This window comes from Mustela lutreola, chromosome 9 (assembly GCF_030435805.1).
Source record: "Mustela lutreola isolate mMusLut2 chromosome 9, mMusLut2.pri, whole genome shotgun sequence".
Lineage (NCBI taxonomy): Eukaryota > Metazoa > Chordata > Mammalia > Carnivora > Mustelidae > Mustela > Mustela lutreola.
Window position 1 is genome coordinate 135,186,990 of NC_081298.1, and position 23,886 is coordinate 135,210,875.

General features: G+C 41.0%; 1 protein-coding gene across 1 annotated transcript in view; it reads left to right on the plus strand.

The window, feature by feature from the left end:
• Positions 1 to 23,886, plus strand: part of NBAS (NBAS subunit of NRZ tethering complex) — a 317,470-nt gene that overhangs the window by 107,640 nt on the left and 185,944 nt on the right. The window contains exons 22-25 of the mRNA XM_059132606.1: positions 10,684 to 10,767; positions 16,749 to 16,902; positions 21,403 to 21,588; positions 23,057 to 23,230. Of these exons, the coding sequence (XP_058988589.1) occupies positions 10,684 to 10,767; positions 16,749 to 16,902; positions 21,403 to 21,588; positions 23,057 to 23,230 (598 nt within the window). The remainder of the gene's footprint in view (positions 1 to 10,683; positions 10,768 to 16,748; positions 16,903 to 21,402; positions 21,589 to 23,056; positions 23,231 to 23,886) is intronic.

Sequence of the window (23,886 nt, forward strand, 5' to 3'; positions counted from 1 at the left end):
TAATACACACACTCTTTCCTGGACCATCACTTATATGTGTGCTAGCCACTTGCTCTTGACTTACTACAATTCTTTTTTTTTTTCCAGTCATTTTCTGCTTTTCATTTTGGATAGTTTCTATTACTATGTCTTTTGTAAACTTGACTACTCTTTGCTTCTGCCATTTCTGCCCTTAATGCCATTGGTGTGTTTTCATCTGAGTGGCTGAGTTCTCATTCCTAGGAGTGAGGTTTGGACTTTTAAAATATTTTCTATTTCTATATCATGTTATTGGTGTTTCTGGATCTGGTTTAAGAAATTGATAATTCTCCCAGTTATGGGCCATAATTTCCTGCTTTTTTGTATACCTGGTATTTTTTACTGGATGCCAGACATGCAGGTTTGTTCATCTCACTAGCTGAGTTCCTATCACTGTTGTTATGGAACCCATTTTTTCCTTTCCCATAATGCATTGTTTATTTCATCACACTGTGTGTGTGTGTGTGTGTGTGTGTGTGTGTGTGTGTGTCTCCGTCTCCTCTAAGGTTGGCTTCTCTGTGAAGTTGATCTAAGTGAATTTCTTAATTTATAATGAGTAAAATTAATTTGTAAAGGGTTTCCTTGATTTGGAAACCATAGCAAGTGATCTAGCAATGCAGTTATAGGGCTAATGATTTGATATTGCGTCTTGTTAAAAACAATCTCGAGCCCGTTTTTTTATTCCAGGGTCAAATCCTTCTCCTCTTCCTGTGTCCTTCCTGCCCTTCTTGTTTCTGATTGTGTGAATGAGTGTTGGTTAGGCAGTAGGAATCTATACTTAGACATAATTAGACCCATTTCCTTCAAATTCTCTAATGCTTTGCTTTCTTTCTCTTCCTGCAATCTCTAATTTAACTTTGAACTCTATGTGTTAGAATTCCTTGCACCACAGATACGTAGACCATTCATTGTCTTCCCAACCACAGCCTGTGGAATTGACATCAGAGTCTCTCTGTCTTCATTTCTGGGATTTTCGTTTCTTTAGTTGCAATCGTCTATTGTCTGCAGTGTAATTTGGCCTAGATCCAAAGAACTCATGGTGGTAAAAAGATTTGTACCACAGTGTCTTAGGGCAAACCACCTTTTGTGCTTCTTTGTTTAGCTAAAGCTCCGGACCTTTCTCATTTCTCTGTGCTTCTGTGTGTTCACACACGGGCACGGAGCCACCTGCGGTATACGGCATCTGCACTGTTGCTGTTGCCATGGGTCTACAGTAGGAGATTGTACAGCCCGTTTCAGAAATTTTAAATCAGAAAAATTTAAACAAACCCTAAAGCACATTGTCTAAATCTTTAGCTACAGAAAAAGCATATTGATCTTGAGCTGTACATCCCCTGTGGTTTAGTGGTTGTTTTGTTTACTAGTTTGTTTTTTCTTCTTCAGTCCTTCAGTTCATCCATCTATCCATCCATCTGTCCATCCAGTAAGTATTTAGCAGGGTTTAAATGAATGCCAGGTATTGCTCTAAGGGTATAAAAATGACTCAGACTTTGAAGAGCATCTAGTTTAATAAAGGAACAAGACACAAATAAATAATTATACATATCTTAGGTGACTTATGATGGGATTATATCTTGATAAATCCATTGTTGAAAATACTAAGTTGAAAGTTCATTTGGTACACCTATCCTACTGAATATCATAGCTTAGCTTAGCCTACCTTAAACATGTTCATAATACTAACCTAGAATTACGCAAAATCATTTAGCACAAAGCCTATTTTATAATAAAGTGGTGAGGATCTTAGGTAATTTATAGAATACTGTACTGAAAGTGGAAAATAGAATGGTTGTATGATTACAGAAGGGTTGTAAGTAAATTGGGTGTTGTCCTTAGCGGTTGGTCACATGGCTGACTGGAAGCCTTGGCTCATTGCCACTGTCCAGCATCGTGAGACCATATCGTAGCGCGTAACACTAGTCCAGGCAAAGATCTGACTTCAAAATTGAAAGTACAGTTTCTACTGAATGCATATGCCTTTCATGCTGTTGTAGAGTAAAAAAATTGTAAACTGAACCATTCTAAGTTGGGAACCATCCATAATTCTGTGCAGTGATAGCAGTAACGGGAGTACATACAAAGCTTAGTAATGTGGAAGAGAGTCAGGTAAGCTTTATCTGGGAATATGATAGAGGGTTTCAATTGTTTTTCCTCTAAGAATCCCCACATTGATTGAGTCAATTAAAGACAACATTGTAAATATGCCTGCCATGAATCAAACTTCTTTTCTACCCATTTGGATGAGATTAAATGCTGAATTTATAATTTTTAAAAATTCTTTTTAAATAATCTCAATCCACTTCTTTTTCTTCCTATTGCCACTGTACAACTTAGTTTCTGAAGTGTAAATTTTTCTTTTTGAAGAGTTTTTTTTTTTTAAAGTTAGAGTCATACAAAGCTTCCTTTTTGAAAGGAGCATGCTGAATTACTTGACTGAATCATTTTGCTGAGCCTCTTCTGTCAGTTAGCTCCTGCAGGGGTAAAGAGGCCCCGCTTGGTATGACTTGTGTGCAAACACCACAGCAGCAGTGAGGTAAATGCTGCGAGACTATCACAGCCTCAGCTCTGTAGTCTTAGTTGACTTTTATATTTCTCATTTATTGTTCAGATTACATTTTTTTCTTTTTTAAAGTTGAAATACAGTCAACACACGATGTTTCATTCGCTTCAGATTGGTGTCAGCATCAAATTAGTTTCACAGTATAGCGATTCGAGTCTATACCTTATGCCATGTTCGCCACAAGGGTAGCTATTGTGTGTAATCTTCCAACGTTATTATGCCATTGACTGCATTCCTTACACAGTGCTTTTTATTCCTGGGACTTACTCTTTCCATAACTAGAAGCTTGTATCTCCCACTACCCTTCACCCATTTTGCTCACCCCCATTCCCCCACTCACCTGCCCTCTGGTCACCATCATTTCTCTGTGGTTATTTATTTATTTATTTTAAAATTTCAATTAGCCAACATTCAGTCCATCATTAGTTTCAGATGTAGAGTTCAATGATATGTCAGTTGCATATAACACGAGGAGCTGTGTTTCTGCTTTTTTGCTTGTTTACTCATTTGTTTTTTTGATTCTACATATAAGTGAAGTCCTGTGGTATTTGTCTTTCTCTGTCTGACTTATTTCACTTAGCATAATATCTTCTGAGTCCATCCATGTTTTCACAAAGGGCAACATCTCAACCTTTTTTTTATGGCCGAGTAATATTCCATCACATATATATACACACCGTATCATCTTCATCCATTCATCCATTGATGGGACACTTGGGCTCCTTCCATATCTTGGTTATTGTGAATAATGCTGCAGTAAACGTAGTTTATATTTTCTTTGGGTAAATGCCTGGTCGCAGAATTACTGGATTGTATGGTTTTGAGGAGCCTCCATATTGTTTTCCACATTGACTGCCCCCATTTACACTCCTACCAACAGTACACGATGGTCCTTTTTTCTCTCCATTCTGGCTGATACTTGTTATTTCCTATCTTTTTCATTCCTAGCTATTCTGACAGGTGTCAAGTGATATCTCATTGTGGTTTTGATTTGCATTTCCTTGATGATTAGTGATGTTGAACACATTTCTCCTGTGGTTCACTAAGTTTTATATCTTGATTAAATCTTTACAGTTCTTAAAAGGATTTTTTTGTTGTTGTTATTATTTGTTTTTGAGAACTCTGATATTAGGATGAAGAGAATATCAGGCGATATGTTTCTACTGATCATTTATTCATTCACTCAGTAAGTGACGTTCTGGAACCAGGCTGTCTGGGTTCAGATCCCAGCTGCAGCTTTTTAGTTGTGTGACTTTGCATTGTTAGTAAACATTCCTCTGCCACTGTCTTCTCTCCAGTAAAATGAGAAAGAGAGTGTCTGTCTGTCAGGGTGCTGACTTCATATATGTATGTATATCTTGCTTAGAACTTTGTATTTGTGCTCAGACATAGGAAGTGCTATGTGTGAAATGCCCATTCAGTGCATGTCTAGAGGTGGGAATATACGGGATCTTGAAGGGTGATGATGGGGAAGTCACACTTGCTGTGTCTTGAGATCTGCATAGGCATATTTTGTTGTTTCCTTTAGTTATATGAGTAAAAGGAAGATTGAAACATTCTTGTTTTCCTCCTAATCCTATGGTTCAGACTCTCTTAGCATGATAACCTTACATAGGGTCAGGGTTTGTACAGTATGTTGATACAATTCATAAACAGTTTGGTACATTTCATTAGTTTTGTAGTTGATAAATTCAGATGTCGTATACCTTTATCTTTGTCCTGGTAGGCTTCACTGGTTTAATTAATAGAGCAAAGATTTGTCAGGGTCTTGTTATCTCTAAGTAATATTAAATAAGAGTTTTGCTGCTATTCAGTCTAAGTCCCAGAATGGGGATTGAAATTGACTCGATTTCTCTACTTCTTTGATGGTGGTTGGCGCACTGTAGTTTTGAGCCCCCCCCCCCCACCGTGTGAAATAGTCCCCATAGATGCTTAGTTGACTCTAAGATCTCAAATCTTTCAGTATTGTCACATCAAATATGTGTTCGCCCTTCCTGAATGTAATACTGGCAACTCTGAAACTATAGGTGAGTTTATGTATAAATGAAAATTATTATTCACCAGTTTTAATTCACCTCTATTTCCCATAGGTGCAGTATTATAAATGTGAAAATCATGACAAAAACAAATTTAAGAAGAAACATTTAAAAATATTTGTTGTGTATAGCACCACATGCTGAATATAAAAATTGCTTCATAAAAGTTTTGGGGATTAAAAAAAATGTTATTTATTTTAGCTTATTCTTATTAAAGTGTATGCCATTGAAGTTGGGTTTGAGGATGCCTTTTTTTCCCCCTAGTAACCTTCCTTGTAGCAAACTTAAGTATTCCTCATTATTCTGAGTACTTTGAATACTTCATCTTCAGAATTAGGGTCTTCTCTCCAAGGGATGGGTGAAGTGCTTACGGGTCAATCTTTCAATCACTGACCTCTCTAGTCATCTCTTGCCCTTTGTTCTGTTGACAACAAACACCTTGGTGAAGAGTAGCCTTTCTCACTTAGGTTTTCTGGAAGAATTTTTTAGAGTTTATGGCTGTCCCTTAAACTTAAATGATTTTGCCAACTTGTTCTCAGAAATAATCAGATCATCCTTTGCTTATGGTAACAAATTTATTTTCAAGCTCTGTTTTAAGCATTTGGGAGAGGGATGATGCCTTGTGGATATTGTTGCTTGTTTCTACCTCATAAATCGGCTCATCACTTCTCATTACTGCTTACCGTGTTGATCAGGATATACTCAGGCTGATGTCAGCAGACTTTATTACGGTTGTTAGGTATTTGTAAACACAATCATTGGCATTATTTATACAGTGTTACTATTTATCATAAGGTAGATCTTGAAATGTCACCCAGTTTACATATATCTTGTGATTTACTCCCCGTGAAAACCATCTTGCTGGTGTTAGGAATAATGAAGATTTTATGACAGTTGAACCCTTCCATGTATCAGTACTGCTCTAAAGTCTTTAGACTTGCTAACTTGATTTGCCACAAATCCAAACGAGATTAATACTGTTATTCTTTCTGTTTTACTGATGGGGAAACTGAGACACAGGCTGACTGAATTAACTCCCATCAAGGTTATACAGCTGTGTAGGGTGGCGCCTGTCACAGAGGTTAGACTTCTAAGAGCATCCTCTGAATTGGGATGGGTTAGAACTCAAGAAGATATTTGTCTAATCTTGTTTTCATTTGGGGCAGATAATATTACAGTATTTGCTACCTAGACGAAGCAGCTGGGTCCCAGGGAGCAGGTGAAGTGGCTGGTGGAGGGGGAGGGGAGTCCAGCTCCCGGAGGTGGTATTTTTGCTCTGGTCTCTCGTATACGTCGCTAACATCGAGGCTTACAAATGAAGTTTCCAAATAACTCCTTAATCTACTGTATTCCCTAAGTCCTGCTGTATTCCCTAAGTGACAGTGAGTGCCGTCGGTCCACAGGAGAACTCCTGAGTGACGCCTTTAGACAGCTTTTTTCCAGCCTGGCCTTCTGAATGACAACAGCGTTTTGACTGGTCCCCACGGAGTTTCAGACCAGTGTGATCTGCTCCGGAACCGTCACCGCAGTGTAGCTCTACGTGTGGGCTCAATTTAGGATTATTTCTTGTCCTTTATTTACCAGAACATTTTCTTCTATGCTAAATAATAGAAATAAATAGAACTCCACATCTTAATACCAACGCATAAAAGGTGGCAATTAGTAGAAACGCTCGGTCTGTTTTGCCTTTTGTTCCCATGGCATAGAACACGAACAAAAGAACTTTCTGTAAGTTTATTCTTGAAAAAATTTCTTTGAAATAAAACATTTAAATTTAGTGTGAGAAATAATTGGCGAGAGAATAGTCGAACATAATAGAACTCGTAATATTCTTTCCTTTCCTGCTGACAGATAAATGTTACCTTCAGATGGAACCAGCAAAGTTTATTGTTTGGAATAAAACAATGGACAGGGTTCTAATAGAAAGAATCTTAAAATTAAGCAGTCATTATTTTGTAAAGAGATCATTTAAGTTTACCCTGTACTTTTTTAGTGGGGGATGATGCACTTAAAATTAAGTTTTAAGTCTTCTCAAGCCAAGCAGAAACAGTAAAAGACAAAGATGAACTAAAGTGTATGTTAATGTTTTGTGTTTGTGGAACTTTAGATTCAAAGTGTAACTTCTGCAACTCCCCAGACTTCCTACAGTTCTTAAGAAGGAAGCAGTATGTTTTCTTCTAGCTTTTTTTTTTTTTTTTGGAATCACAGTTTCACCTAGCCCGGTGAGTAGGCTGGTGACATGACTAGGATGTTTATTGTGAACAGAATTACTGAAAAAGGTTTTCTCTGAATTTTATTGTATGGGCTATCACTGTGCTACCTAATGAGAGAATTCAGTACCTATCATTCGGGCATTTTTAAAAGGCTAATGGTAGAACCCGTTGGTTATTTTCAAGTGTAAAGAATGGTGAGATTTAGGGAGATATGCATTCTGAAATATTTTCCCCGTCTGTTCTAGAACATGACCTGTCCCGCTACCTGGACGGCTGTGCTGGTGTGGCGTACTCTTTCAGCAGTGGCGTGGTCTGTATTAGAAAAGTGCTCCCGCTGTCTGATCTGCGGATTTCATATAGATATATGTACTTCCTTGGCACATCTGTTTTTAGGAACAGATTATCCCCTTTCATTGCTTTATGCCAATTTTGAATTTCTGTGACACTCCTGAGAGCATTTTTTGGAAAAAAAAATTGAATATAGTTGACAGTATTCACTTAAAAAAAAAAATCTTTGTGCTTTAATTTAGTAATTCAGGTAACACATTATTTTAGAGTCTGCTAAATGCCAGGCACTATTTTAGGTATTGAGGATATGGGCAATAGACAAAACAAAAGTTCTGCCCTCAAAGAATTTATATTCTGGGTAGGGAGGAGGTCTTTTTTTTTGAAATGCAGTTATTTGAAGCAAGATAAAAAATCTACAGTATTTTTATAGCAAGTATTTCAAACTCCCAAAATTTGTTTTAAAAGAGTGTGCTTTGCAGAAACATCCTGTAAGAAAAGAGCAGAAAGAAAGTTTTTGTTCCTTTGCTTTTATGTGAGTGTTGGTGATCAGACCTAAGGTCCTGCCGTATTTGGCAGAGGTTAGTTTTGTCATATTAGTAAGCTATATAATATTGAGTTTGGTTTTTATATTGTACTTTAAATAGGCATGTAAGTGCTCTTTACTGGGTTGTCTGAGTTAAATTTCGGGAAGGCTCAAATGACCCTCTCCCTGCCACCTACGCATCTTGCCTGGTGGCTCTAAGGTATGAAACAAGGGGATGTGGAAATGAGAATGGATGGATTTGCCGTTGGGGGCAAGATTGTAGCCCCGGTGCCCTTTCTAGAGGGGTGTACTAGCTAGAAGTCTAAATTGTGGATTCTAACTTGTGTTGCAATCCTGGCACTGTCATGTAATAGTTTTATGAGGATGGGCACATTAACTTGGGCCTCAGTTTTCCCATTATAATAGGAGGAAGAGCCTGTCACCAGCTACATTAGATTGGTAGGACTAAATGAGGTATTGAATGTTCAGTGTGTTTCATCCTGTCTGGTCCATAGGAAGAGATCAATAAATGTTAAAGATAACTGTCACCGATCATTGCAGATACACTAATAGTAGAACAAGTAGTTCTGTTATTACGTCAGTGGTGATCAGCACATTTAGAAACATTTAGTTATGCTTTGCCTTGAAAATGCAGCAGAAATACTTTATTAACTCAGGATTCTTCAGGCCTACCTTTTAGAGTGTACTTCTGAGCAGAACTTGTCATTACTACATGTTTTGATAAAAATAGGTATGCTTTCTTACGCATTTCTGTTCAGTGAAGCTTAACAAAGTTTTATAGCTTTCTAGTCTTTAAATACCAAATGAATATTATTTTGCTGAGGGTCCCACGCCACTATTAATCATTTCAGTAATAACCCTGGTATCTAATATGTACTTTGTATAGAAAGTACAAATCTCGACTTGTGATACATTTTTCTAAAATTCTTTTTGAAAGCATTTTGTGTAGCTATGGAACCGTGTCTGCTTTAATTAGAAAAGGCAGTAATCGTTTGTGCATTCTTTTTTGTTGTTGTTGTTCCTTGTTCCTCAGTTCACTGCTCTAATTTATTCTTCTGGTGGGAGAGTGAGCATTACCATCCTTACTCTATCCCATGTTCTTCTTTACTTTCCATCTCGGTAGCCTGTGATCAAGTATTAGTTATTGACACAGAGGGAAGTAAAATAGTTTTTTATTTGGTGACAACTGAAATAGTGTGATTTGGGCATCTCTGCTGAGTAATCATCCATGTGACGCAGAAACTTAAAACTATGAACTCAGCTGCCTTCCCAAATGTGTCACTGATATACAGTTTGCAAGGACATTATGTGCCAGCTGCCAAGTGGGTAAAACACTGTGTTTATAAAATAGGGTATAATACATTTCTTCTTGTCTGTATCTAATGGGAAGTTCTGACTTTGGAGAATTTGCACCAATAATAATCATTGGAGAGGGATGCTGTTGACCGATGGACGGCACTGCCTGTTCTCAGACCTTTCGGCTTCTGCCTTCTACCTGAAACTACCCAGGGGGCTCCTGTTACCTCCTACATGAGAACTAATCACTTCACCGATATTATGTTCAAAAGTTTACAAAGTGTTTCTTGGGCAAGGCATGTTGTGTTACCTTGGCAGAGAAGAAAATGCCAAATACAACTTATTATAAAAAACTGCAATCCTTTCCCTGGGCTATGTTAAGTTTTAGAAAATTGCAACTATTATTAATACTGAGAAAGAGCAGGGAAAATGTTTCATTGAACTAGAAAGCTGGGCAATTGAAATTTGTTCTTAAATTTTTTGTCTTCTTAATTCAGAAGTTTTCAAATGTCATGGGCTTCTAGAATATGATAGCTGAAAGGGGCCTTCAGGATAATGTTTGAAGTGTTTCGCTCTAGAAAATCTTGTGCCAGAGACCACAGGCTGGGTGCGAGCCTGCTGGGTTTCTGTGCTCCATGTCTCCCGATGCGTGTGACATGGTGCTCTGCTGTTACCACACACCACTGTCCACATATCTCACTGTTCATTCTGAATTTATTCTTAATTCCATCCTGCCAGGCCTTATTTTTTCTCCCTTTCTTAGTTTTCCTCTTCATTTTATAGCGATGTGCTTTCTTTCCAGTTTTACTGAGAAATAAATGACATACATCCCTGAGTACGCTGAAGGCACACAGCGTGATGGTTTGATTTCCATACAGTGTGAAATGATTACTGCAACGTAGGTTCACCTAACATCTGTCATCTCCTGTAGATAAAGTATAAAGGGAAGAAAGAGAAAAAGAAAAAAAAAGTCCTCTTTGTGATGAGGACTCTCAGGATTTGTTGACCTAACAGTTTTCCCTATATCGTGCAGCAGGGTCAGTTCTCGTCATCATGTACATTACATTCCTAGTACTGCTTCTAACTAGAAATCTGTACCTTTTGATCATTGAGTGTTATTTTCAACCGCAAAATGATTTCTCCCCTCTTAATAATTACTGGACCTCCAGGTCTATGCTGTCATATATGGTAGCCACTATTTAAATTTAAATTAAACTTTTATGTGGCTACTTAAATTTTGATTAACACTAATTAAAATTAAATAGAGTTCTCTTAACCATATTTCAAGTGCTTAATGCATGTGCACGTAGCCCCTGGTTACTATAGTGGATAGTGTAGTTATAGAACATTTCTGCGATCCCAGGAAGTTAGACTATAAGATTTTCGAGGGCAAGGGGCCATATATGTTGATAATAAGAACATAAAACTTAGGCTCCTGATGTTTTAGAGTGTGTTAATGAACGCACACATGCACACCCATGCTGTCTGTTAGTTCCTTGCCAACTTTTTAGTTTTGAAATCGTACCCTTTTCTTGGACCATTTTTTGATTGGAGAGAAGTCAACAATTTGTTATTTTCCATTTACATGGTATGTAGCATGGACCACTTAATATACCACAAGCAGGAGAGGAGATTTAAGGTTGTAGAAATACTTGTTGCATCATGTTCTTTGTGCAGCCGATCATTGAGCTAATGTAGTATTTTAAATTTTTTTTTTTTTTTTTAAAGTTATAATGGTGACTCCTTGGTGCTCATTCCTTGGCATGAACACAAACACCGAGATAAAGACTGGTGCGAGGAGCTGGAGTGCAGGTAAGGATGAGCCTGTGCAAGGGACCCTCATTTCTCCGGGATGCATGGGTAGAAGGCCTGTCGCGGTGGTGTGCGGTAGGTGACCCTGCACTTGATAGTCCCTGATTTACAGAGTTTGAGTGGAGTTATTTAAATACTTAATTGTTACATTACAGTTCTTTTTTTTAATGACTTTTTTTTCTTTTTTAAGATTTTATTATTTATTTGAGAGGAAGACAGACAGAGATAGTGAGAGAGAGCGTGAGCAGGGATGAGAGGGAGAAGCAGGCCCCCTGCTGAGCAGGGAGCCAGATGGGGGGCTCGATCCCAGGACTTCTGGGATCATGACCTGAGCCGAACGCAGAGGTTTAACTGACTGAGTCACCTAGGCGCCCACATTACAGTTTTTTTTTAATGGAAGAATACAAAGTATTCAAAAAAATGATCCTGATAAACCAACTCTTTTCTTTTTAAAATATTCCCTTTTAGTCTTTGATACACAGAAATAAAATTTTCATGGTTGCTGTTATGGTATGCACACAATTTTGTTTCTGATTCAATTTAAATTTTTATTTTGGTAAGACTTAACCTTGGAAAGCCTCAGAATGTGGAGTCATCCACTACTGGCAAGGGGGTGGGAGATGAGTTGTGGGGCTGAAAGCATTCGAATTCCCTTTGCTCACTCCTCAAAGTCAGGTAAATGGTCCCTTGCCATCTTTCCTTCTATATTTCCTCTACATGAAATCAGAGGTTAATTTTTCGGATTCATGAACTGAGGCTAAGAACCTTCAGATTGATCCAGAAATCCTACAGATTCCTGGCACCACGCACAGCATAGGATGGGGTTCGAGTGCTAGAGTTGAACATCAGAGCATTTAGTGAGAATCTATGTTCTGAACATTGAAGCTTTGGTTCCCTGCACCTCCTAGCTCCTGGAGTGTAGACATATTTCCCAAACAGAAGTTTGGAGATTTCTTTTCTGGAGAAATGGAGTAGCTTCTGAGAAAAGGCCTCTAGATACTCACATATTGTCCCGAAAGCTTTGTGCATTACAAGGTTGCAGTGAAGTCAGCAGACAAGCCCTGCCACAGCCCTGGAGCTTCCTAGACATCTGAGGACGGGCGCTGGCAGGTGGCACACATAGAAAACGGAACTGAAAGTCAGAGACCACAGAAAAAGAAAACTTCAAAAATTAATACTGCCCAGGAGATAAGATAGTACAATTATGAAGTAACAAAAGGATTTTATAAAATAGGAACAAAGAACTATGAGAACTTTCAGGAAAAAAAAAATATGATAGTGTCTAAAAACTAGAAGGGTTGAAAAATAAAAGCAAAGTACTTCTCCAGAAAATAGAATAAAAATATTATAGAGCTAGATAAGAGAGCTAGATAAGATAAAAACAAACCTAATATTCAAATTATAGGCATTCCAGAAAGAGATGACATAATAAATGTGAAGAAATTTATAAGAAACATTTCAAGCCCATTATTTAGAATCGAAGGCCAGGAGTTTTCACATTGCAGTGCCTACTGCACTAAAACATACCATCATGACCCTCCAGAATATCCGGGCTGCAGTCTACTGGAGAGGAAAACACATTACATAAAAGGAAGTTTGAATTAGAATGACCTGAGATATCTCCAGAACAGCAGTAGAAGCTAGAAGAGAAACTTCTGGTGGGAAATCTTTTTTTATCAGTATTCTTAGATCTAGCTTAAAATCATCAATCAGGTATGAAGTTGATCATGTAAGGTCTTGTAAAATTTACCACCCATGTACATCTCATTTCAGGAAGCCATAGAAAATGTGTTTTATTAAAATTAAGGAATCAATGGAAAAAAAGCCATTAGTTTGAGAACTGGGCTCTAACATAGGCCGTGGCAACGGGAGGGCCCAGGATGACAGCTGCGTTCTTTTCGGGTGAGCGAGCAGCCGTCACAGACTGGAAGGGTGTGGATGGCTTCAAGAGCCAGCTCTCTTGGAAAAATTTTAAAAATGCAACAGGAATATTACCTGTTATGTTTGACTATTGGGAAAAATCTTTATAGTCTTTCATATTTTGCTCTTAATACATCTTTTAGAGAATTTGGAAAACATAGCAATGAATGCATAGACGTCAGTGGGCAGCACAGGAGGACACTTGGCATTTATTAACTCCAGAAAATGAAAAGTTGTTCAAAAAGAACAATAGTTGTGATAACGTACCACTTGGCTCAGGAGAAGATAATCATAATCACATAGTCATAATAATGCAAAGAATTAGTGGTTTAATCGAAGTTGTGATGTTTCCATGGTGGAAGAAAAGAGTGTAGGGAAAGTGGATGGTTGTGGTTTAAGACAGCTGAAGAGCACGTAGGGTAGATAAACCAGAAATAGTCACAAGTACGTACCGGTTAGATGCGTAGAGGAAAATCCCGGAAGATGACTGACAGACGTGAACATGGTGTAGAGGGCGGCAGGGACGGCGGTAGTATGGACTGTGTATGGAACTGCTGGCTTTGCACTTGATAGGGGTCTTTTCGTGCTTTTGGATTGTTGAAACTATGTATACTGTCTGATAAATGATCAAAGCCCTAAGAGGTAGTGTAATCATTTGGAAGCTCTCTTAATGTAACTGGTAACATTGGCTGCTTCCTTTCATTTTATTGTGGTTTGGATACCTGAGATCATGGAGTAAGTAATTCTTAGTTACCTTTTTTACTCCAGTATTTTAGTGTGGTGGCAATTGAGTGTCCTGCTGTGTTTTTGCTGTTTGCTTTTTAAAAGTTGTTTTTAGGGGTACTCGGGAGACACAGTCAGTTGGGAGTCTGGCTCTTGGTTTTGGCTCAGGTTTTGACCTTGGGGTTGGGAGATCGCGTCGGGCTCTGTGCTGGGCAGGGAGTCTGCTGGAGATTCTCCCTCTGCCTCTCCTCCTTGTGCTCTCACTCTCACTCCAAAATAAGTAAATCTTCAAAATTTTTAATTTAGTTTTCATTTTTTAATCAGAGTTGTATATATTTGCAAGTAGATTAAAGAGCTAAAATTTCTACAAAGCTTGTTTAAAAAAAAAAAAAAGCAAAGCCCAAACCTGAAGCAATTACTTTTAGTTCTTTCAGATGATAGTTTTGCTATTAACTCCGTATCTCGGAGTAACAATTGTGTTGGTACTTGATTCCTTAGTCCTGGCGGTTAACTGTGGGCTTCCTAGAACGGAAGGTAATGGTGAGCACGTACCCTGCTCCTTCCGAGCGTGCATGTGACATCCTTCACGCTGCTCCCTTTAACGATCTTGTGCTGTCCTTTCAGGGGAGTTGCGGGGGACAGTGGAACTTAAACGTGTGATCTTCATCAGCCGTATTGAATTAGAAGTCATCACTTAGCAACTGTAAGGAGAGGTTGAAGAGGTAGAGAAACTGATGACGGTATGAGGTCAGGGCCAGCGGGCAGGCTGATAGGCAGAGGCATGGAGAGACTGTCGACAGGTGAATTCTCTCATTTCCAGATGGGCTTTTGAGAGAGTAGCGCGGGCAGAGCACTGACCCATCCATCCCGTGCTTCCCGGTTCCCCGCAGCACGCCTTTGTGTGATTCTAAGTAGATGAAAGGCAAGAGGGCATTTCTTTTCTGACCAGCTGCAGCAGGCTGAAATGTAAGCAGGCTTGCTGTGCCAGAACCCCCAAAACAGAAAATGAAAAGTCAGGAGAAGTTTGACAGAGGAAAAGATGCTTTTGAATTTGGTACAGATTTATAGGATTACAGGACGTATGGTGTTGCTGTTTCTCTTAATTGGTGTCTGTCCCCTGCTAGATACAAGAATACCGAAGCAGGCAAAGCAGGTGCAGGTCCTGTTCTCATGAAGTTTATACTCTGGTGGGAAAAACGGTCCTGCTGTACATGACCGATGTGATGGGTGCTCGGAAAGCCCAGACCAGGGGCCGTGGGGAGCGTGTCACAGGGAGACCGCCGCTTGGAGGCGGGCAGGGAAGGTCATCCTGGCAAAATCTTGTGAAATCTGAGATTTGAAGAATGAACAGGATTTCGTTTAGCCTCGTGGAGGACAAGTTTGGCAAAAGAGAGCAGGGTGTGTTCTAAGCAGAGAGGAGAACATGTTGGAAGAATGCTCAAGGCGATGTCCCCTTCGAGGACTAAAAATAAAGACCTACCTTGTTGAAGGAGCCAGAACAGAAGTGAGATTGGCACCAAGATGAGGCTAGAATATTTTACAGCAGATTTACAGGGTATAAAAGTAGGCACGGGGATGATAAAATCAGGTTTCTGTTTTTATCAAGATAACTGTATTACCCAAGGAGATCCTGAATTCAGTTTTGATCTTGTTGCATTGAAAGTGCCTGTGAAACATGGACGAGCAAATAGGGGGCTTCTGAGTGGAGTGTGGCTCGGGGGTCAAATAGCGGCATTATTTTGTGTGCGGTAGCTCATGCGGTAGTCCAAGGCGAGATCAAGGGCGAGATGAAGGGAGAGTCGGGCGTGAGCAGGGAGGAGAGAGCTGCACCGGGTGTGGCGAGGGGCCAGGATGCAGGGTCGGCTGGAGGAGCCTCGTCCGATGGAGGCGGCCCAGAAGGAGCTGCCAGGAAGACGAGAGGAGGCAGACAGCCCCACATAGCAGAGCGAGGGAAGCCAGTTTCTGGCAGGAGAAAGTGAAATTCTGTCCGTGGTGAGAGCGAAATACTAAGGACTGAAAAAAAGTATTAAAGGACCTCAGAGTTGCTCATGGGTATTTTTTCTCTGGTAAAATGGGCAGCTTTAAAGATTTCAGGGGGAAATGTGACTTTTTTTTTCATGACAGTGACTGGGGAAAACCACCAGTCAGACTGTTAATAGAGCTGTGACACTACCTGAGCGAAGGGGTACAGTTACAAGCCCAGTGAGTTGTCTGAGGCCTGGGCCTAAAGTGCCCAAGTCTTTACGAACTTTGTCTGCTCGTATATTCCAGCTGCTGATAATTCCAATAAAAATTCTACCTGTAAATGAAAAATTAAGCACTGCTCTAGGCCACACGAACTTCTCTGTGTACTTAATTTATATTATTTTGAATGCTCTGGCATTGTATTCTACCCATTTTCTATGACTAAAATGAGTCTGAGATTAGGCTTAGCTCAGTAATTAATGCAGAGTTTCAGAGCTTTCAGCAGTGGAATGTGCTTCGGTTCTGACTCCAGAGGCCGCTGCCTGGTAATGGTCACCGCGAGAGCACCTGTCCCTTACCACGGGCTGGCTCAGATGAATGGTGTCCCTAGCGGCATGCAGCATTGTTCCGTAGGTCGCTCCGAACTCTCTTGGTTCAAGTCCTTTTTTTAGTCCTTGCTTATGGAGGGCAGTTGGCCAGGATCCTCCTCTTAAAAGCTCCTCATAATTTGTGATCCCTGGGCTGCTGTCCTCGGGTCCATTCCTCTGGGGGTTCTTTACCTACGGCGAGTGGCCCAGAGCGGTCCTGTACTTCACAAATGTCAGCGAGGGGCCACCTTGTGACACTGACTAATGATATATTATCGGTGCAAATAAGGCGTATTCCCTCTGATTTTGATGAACATGGAAAACAACGTTTCTGAATTTATATTTGAGTTAGACCTACCCGGAGGTGTTTTTCCCACACGAGGCCTGGCTGGCCATTGCAGGGGGCTTGATTTAGTGCGCCCGTGGCAGGCTCCCAGCCGTGTGCGTTTGGTAAAAGCCTCCCAGGGTGATTTTGATTTTGTTAATACTTACTTGATTGATTTGTGGCATGGCTCTTTTGATTTATTGTCCATTCTGATTTTTTAAATTGGGAAGTCTACTAGGAAAATAAATAAGCATCCCCCAGATGTCCCATTTATCTTGTAAGTGTGCCCACAGATACGGGAAAACAACCCCCCACCCCCCCAACATACATACGTGCATACTCCCTGCCTCTGTCACCACCCCCTCCCCATCTCTGTTCTGGCTCACTCTCTCTCTCCCACAAAATTCTAATTTCTTCCCGCATTCCAGTCAGTTACTAATTGTTTCTTTTGTGGTTTCCAGAATGGTGGTCGAGCCGAGTCTCCAAGATGAAAGCGAATTCTTGTATGCCGCGCAGCCCGAGTTACTGAGGTACAGGACGCCAGAGCTTACAGTGGACAAGGTTATGGACTGGTATCAGACCAGAGCAGAGGAAATAGAGCATTATGCCCGACAGGTGAGGGGAGGTGACAGCGGATCCTCCATACCGCGCTGGGGCCTTAGGACTCGGGGTGGGTCCAGGCAGCCGGCCGGGGAGCCAGGGATCATGGGTTTAGTTTGCAGAAAGGGAGTAAACATGTCTTACTGCTTTTGTTCTTTCCTTCTTTGCCTCACAAGCTTTTGTGGCTTTTCTGGGGATTCTTAAAAAGCAAATACATAGAAGAAAAATTGCTCAGAATCTTTCTCTAAAATGTAAGTTGCAAAATAGGATACATCCTATCCATGATTTTCCATTTATTTATTTTATTTTGTATTTATTACTATTTTTTATTTTCCATTTGTTTTTAATAGGCTTAATACCATCTTAGTGGCAATGACTGTATCAGCCCAGAAATACTTGACCAGCTCCCTGTCCTAGTGCAGTCATGCAGTTGGTTTTCATTTTGCTTTTTAGGAACCTTGTTTGAGGCGCTCTCTCTAATTAGTTTTCCTCAAGTCTAAGCCTAATTCCCCTCAGTTCCCCTGTGCCTTTACGGAGCTGCAAGGGAACCACGCGGGACAGTGGAAGAGAGGGATGAGGGCGAACTGAACCTTCGGAGGCCTGAATGCTAGTCTCGGCTCTTCCACTAACGCACCTCGTGACTCTGGAGCTGCCCCTTACCTTTTTTGCACGTGGGTTTTTTTTATGGTCTTGGTTCCTATACCAAGGGCAGTGAGAACAAAGAAATTACACAGGAGAGAATATTAAAAATTCTGCTGATTGAGTGCAATAGTCGTCTTTATCTTAGAGAACAGAAGTTGGCAGTTCCGAGAGAAGAATGGCAGAATGTACATTGAAATCTCATTCAGGGTCTAGTCATTGGATGCCTTTTTCTTTCTATTTGTAGTCTTGGCCTTGGACCACCTATCCTACCATCAGTTTTTCGTTGGACAGGAAGGGTGATTTCTAAAAGGTCTGTTGAGCAGCAGTACTGTGGGATGGAATTCTGCACCTTTGTTTACGTTTCTTCTTGGTGGTTGGTGCGGCCCTGTGTCTCCATTTGATAGTCTCCTTGAATTTCTGCTTAATCTGACTCCTACTTTTACTGTTCATAGAACTGAAGAGGAGTTATTTGTTGGAGCTGATGGTGATACTATAGATCAAACTTTTGGGGAGAGTGGGCCAAGAATATTTTATTGACTTTCCAGGTCTTTGAAGATGGCTGAGGACCATAGTACATTTGAAAATGTTTAGAATCCTGATACTGGGATGAGAAAATTCTCTGGAGGTGCTCTGGCCTAACTCCCTATGTGCTTTGTACCTTGAGTGATAATGATGTGCCGGTGGAGGTTTATCGACTGTAACGAGCGGTCCGCTCCAGGGTGGGCTCTAGATAACGTGGGAGGTCATGGGTTGGTGGGCGTAGAGGCTCTGGGGGAAGGGGCTGGACTTCTTCATTTTTGCTGTCAACGCTGCTCTAAAATGTGAAGTCTATAAAGAATAAACAGGAAGGAAACTATAGAGCGTTCTGAAATTTAAGTTTGTTAGCAGTCTAGTAATAATTCCTAGACATCTTGAATTCATTGTGCGGAGGTAGGGCTAACTACGAAGAGAAGCGGTTTGGGGTGCTCTGTTTAGCCGCCCTTTCTGTTCTTTCCTCTCGCCCCTTTATATAAAACTCTCCTAATGGAAGCATGATTCTCCAGCTTCATTCTGTTTATTGATGCTTCATGTGGCTTATGCTACAAAGTGATAGCTAACATAGTTTTTATCTTTTTCATTTTTAGAGACTTAATTGATGTGGGACTTCTTTTTCCTTGGTGCCTACAAATGCCTTTTAGCAAAACCTGTTTGTTGGATTAGGAAGTGTGTAGAGTAGTGAAATTTATCCAGTGAGGGCTTGGGGTACGTGGCATAATTCAAGTTGCATTAGAGCCTGCTTTCATTTAAGGTGTCAATAATTGGGTTTTAAAACATTTTTACCTCTGTAAGTATCTGGGAAAGCAACAACTTCAAAGTTGATACCAGGAAAACAAATCTGGGTCACAAAATTGGAGAGTGTTACAAATGGCGAATGTGCTGTATGTGTTAAACCATCATTAGCACAAAGTTGTGTCTCATGCATCAGGCTTTCTTCATGCTTTCGGAAAATTCACCTGTGATATATATATATATATATATATATATATATTTTTTTTTTTTTTTTTTTTAATTGGTATACAGCTAGATGTGTTTTTTCAGATGTGAACTGTATTTTTATTACTAGAAATTAGGTAAAAAAATACTTACCTGTTGAAGTATTACCTGATCACTCCCTGTTTTGCCTCAAGCCTTTCCTACCGATAGTTTCCCCCCACCTTGTGTTTCCTGGCACTGTTCTTTCTAAGTGAAAATGCATTTCTTCTCTTTTTAATTTCATCTGTACCGGGCGGTCCCTGGGGCTTTGAAGGGCTTTAAGGGTGGTCCTTTAATATTGCTCTGTGTCCTTCCTAACCCTGCATGCGCTGCCCTGCCCCCCCTGCTCTGCTCCTCCCAGCCCACCACCTCCTCATTTGCAGATGTTTTTGCTTTGTGTGTTACTGGGGAACCTGTCGACTCCATTCCCTTAGTCCTTACTTTTTCCAGCTTTTCCCAGAGGAAGAGATCTCCTCTCTTGCCTCCAGGGTACTGCTTTCCCTACCTGTGCTCTGGATTCCACATCCCGGCCTGCTCAGGGCTGTTTTGCGGCTCGGGGCTCTCTCTCCCCAGTGTCTTCAACCCCTCCTTCTCTACTTTGTTCCTATTTTTTTTTTTTTTTTTTTTTTTTGGCCATAAAGTTCAAACCGCCTCTGTTTTATAAATACAACAGCAAAAGCTGAGAGTCCTAATCTCCCTGGCTTTGGTTGCAGCTGTCTTCCCTCTGTCACAGCTCAACTCCGAAATAGTCCCCTGGGCTCTCGGTTGTCACTTTCTCAGTGATTCTTATCTCCTCATTTGTCTGGAGTCTGGCCACCCCTGCCACTCCAGGGACACTGCTTCTTCACGTCCGACTCCTTTCCTGTGTTACTTCACACATCGTCCTTGGAAACCACTGCTTCCTCTCCCGCAGTCTCCTCTGCGCGGCTTCTAAGGGGTCTTGGTGCTTTCCCTCTTGTTCATCCGTTTTCATCTCTGGGTCGCTCACATCCTTTGGCTGGTCCCTTGAATTTTGCTGTCCTCCGGAGGGCTGCTCTTGTCACTAGTCCAGAGTCTTCTGATACTAGTCACTGCGGTTCTCCCCACTGGCCTGCTTGTTTTCTGGTCAGTTCCTTTCCAGTCCATCATTCAGTGAATACTGAGCATTCCTTCTCAAGTGTGTAAACCAACTTAGGATGCCCCCGTGGAAAGTCTGTGGTAGTATTTGCATTTCAGGATAAATGGCAACTTCCTTAGCTCAGGGAACAGCATTCTCCGTTCTGCGGCCCCTCCCTGCTGCCTTAGCCATGTTTCTCGTCGCTTCAGACCATCTTCCCAGCCTTAGGGAACTAACCCCACTCTCACAGCACATCCCGCGTCTCGGCCTTGCATGCTGTGCTCCTGCCCGCCTTCCTCTCCTTCCTTCTTGACCTGCCTGGATCCACGGATTCGTGCACGTGCATTTCAAGTCTTCCTCCCCGGGGAGGCTTGGTGATGGGTTGGGCTGCGCGCCTTTCCTTGAGGTCCCGCTCACCTCGCTGTACTTCAGCCTTTGACGTGACAGGTCAGTTTTCCGATGAGGTGGAGCGATCCCTGCAGGAGGAGACCTCCTCTTCCTCAGTTTCAGATTCCTAGCCCTGAGAATGGTGCTCGGTTCACAGGAGGCCCCCAGTACATAACGGGTCAGTAGTAAGGGAGTAAGTGAGGGGTGCAAGGTGCCAGGAGTGAAGGTCATGTTCATTGATTTTGCCATCAGAGGTACATCCTTTCATCAACCCAGTCAAGGGTTAGGAACTCACATTGCTGTGTCCTGAGCATGTCTACCAAGATCAGTCCTCAATGTGGTCTAAATGAAACGTAAATATTTGCACTGAGACAGAGAAGGTGTCTCCCAGAGTTCACCATTCGGCGAATGTTTTCTGAATGCCTTTTCTCTGGGGGGCGCCGTGGAAGGAGAGGTAGGTACTGAACGGGGATGTAAAAGCAAAAGTCTTTATTTCCGGAGCCGAGTGATAGAGGGAAAGTACGATTGATTTGGCATTACCACTAACTAGCTGCCCCCCCGCCCCCCGCCGCTTGTTAATGTTGTGAGAATTAAATTGACAAATATATGTAAAACTGCTCTTAAACTGTCATGCTTTATGAATTTAAGAGAGTTGTCTTTCTTTTATTATCTTTGGTATTTCTTGCTGATTGTTTTGAAACAGCTTGACGATATATTTGATGAAGAACTCTACTGTTTTTACACTAAGTAAATGTACGTTGCTGATAATATAATTTTATATAAGGTGATTAGCAGAATTAGATTCTGTGCTGGAGGCTTTTACTTGAGAAGATGCGGGAGACACAGAACACTGAGATTTACTGTCGCTTTTGTTTCAGGTTGACTGCGCGTTGTCACTCATTCGACTTGGAATGGAGCGGAACATTCCCGGTTTGCTGGCTCTGTGTGATAATTTGGTTACTCTGGAAGCTTTGGTTTACGAAGCCGGGTGTGATTTAACCCTGACCTTGAAAGAACTCCAGCAGATGAAAGACATTGAAAAACTAAGACTACTGATGAATAGTGTAGGTTTTATTTGAACTTTCTTCTTAAGCATTCCCTATGTACTTTGATTAATGTGGGTCTCAAAGCTGAAGATAAAATGTCCTCCAGACCCGAGCACTTAGTAAATAAAGGAAGGTTTCTTGTCTTAAAAAATAAATAAAAAATAAAAAATAAATTAAATATTACAAAGAAATTAAAAATAAATTAAAAAAAAATCTAATTTTTGAATAAATTACTGAGAATATCCCCAAATTATTTTGGCTGTTTTTATACCTTGCTTGCCCTTTATTCATACTCCTCTGTATAAAACTTTCTTTTCTTTTAGCTAGGCATATTTCTAAACTAGCTGGCTATTCTAATAATCATAGTCCTTCACTATGTTAAATTTCTAGTCCTTCACTATGTTAAAATTCCCAATTACTTAAATATTTCACTTACACAGAAATACTGGCGTTTATAGGGCTAGGTGCTTGTGAGAAGAAAACATCACGGCTTAGGACTCATGACCTTCGGAGAATTTGGTTTCTGCCGAGCGCACTGGATAGAGAGACACCCCTGAGACAATAATGGTGGCGCTTCCGGGCGCTTTCTGTCAAGGGACACCTCGTGCAGTCTTCGCTCTTGGGCAGCCTGGTTCCAGTGGGTGGGTTGAGGGGAGGAGCCACGGCTGCCTTATGTGCTCTCTTCTCTCCCTGACTGACTGACTTTCAACCTCCCTTCCTTCTTTCTTTTCCTCTCTTCTCTTCTCGTCTCTTCTCTTCCTTCCTCCTGTACTTTCTTTTTCATCTTCTTTCCTTTTTCTTCTAGTCATCTTTCTCCCTCAGGCACTCCCTTCCCTTTGGTTTAGTAATTTTTACTTCCGAGAAACCCACCCAGTGAAAACTGATTTGTATTATAGGTAAGACTCCTTTTACAGGACTTAGGTGGATCTTCTGGATTAAATAAAAGAAGGAATTGTGTAAAGTCAGGGAGAATGAGTAAAATCATGTGTATCATTTGGAGTTTTGTGAAGGTGGATGTACAGGAGCAAAACAAAACAGGAAAGGAAAAGGGAGAGATTCTGGGATTTTATACAGAAGATGGTCCTCAAGTGGTTCCCTTCTAGAGCTCTGCAGTGCTCCTGTCTCTGTCTCTTTTTTTTCTGTTTCACTCTTCCTATCCATGATCACTCTCTCTGTGTGCGCGCACACACACACTCACTCTCTCTCTCTCTCACACATTTTTGGGGTAGAATCTCTCTCTGCTCTGGGAGACCTCATGTTGGAGTTGTAGTAGTAGCATGTTGGTCTTCCAGAGCAGGGTGTAGGTTGTGAGGGACCATGATCACGCTGGGTCCCTCACAACTCACCTCTAAGGCGAGCTGGGGTATCTGTTTTAGTAAGTGTTGGGCTTCTGTTGTTTCACATTAGTTTGATCATATGTGAGGTTTAGAACTTGTCTGGAATAATCAGGTATTGAATGTGTTTGTTTGGTTAATTGTGTTTGCAGTGTTCTGAGGACAAATATGTGACAAGTGCCTACCAGTGGATGGTTCCCTTTCTTCATCGTTGTGAGAAACAGTCTCCTGGTGTGGCTAACGAGCTATTAAAGGAGTATTTAGTAACGTTAGCTAAAGGGGACTTAAAATTTCCCCTGAAGATATTTCAGCATTCCAAACCGGATGTAAGTAGAAACTAACTTTTTAAGAACCTCTGTGCTTCTTTCTCTGCAGAATTAGGTTTTATTTGCCAATTTGTTATAATAGGATTTATAAGTAATTCCCCTTTAAACAAAAGGAAACGGATGTCATGTTATTCTTTTCTTTTTTTATTATTATTTAAATTTTATTTAACATTAATTAACATACAGCCTTTTTTTAAAAAAAGATTTTATTTATTTATTTGACAGATAGAGAGAGAGATCACAAGCAGGCAGAGAGAGAGGAAGGGAGGCAGGCTCTCTGCTGAGCAGAGGGCCTGATGCAGGGCTCAATCCCAGGACCCTGGGATTGTGACCTGAGCCGAAGGCAGAGGTTTCAACCCACTGAGCCACCCAGGCGCCGCAGTTAACATATAGTCTATTATTAGTTTCAGAGGTAGAGTTTAGTGATGCATTGTTGGCATGCAACACCCAGTGCTCATTCCATTAAGTGCCCTACTTAATGACCTTGCCCCCAGTTAAGCTATACCCCCACCCACAACACCTCCAGCAACCCTCAGTTTGTCTCCTAGAGTTCAGTGTCCTTTTTTTTAAAGTATCTTATTTATTTATTTGATAGAGTGCGCAGAGCATGAGTAGGCAGAGCAGCAGGCAGGGGGAGGGAGAAGCAGACTCCCCAC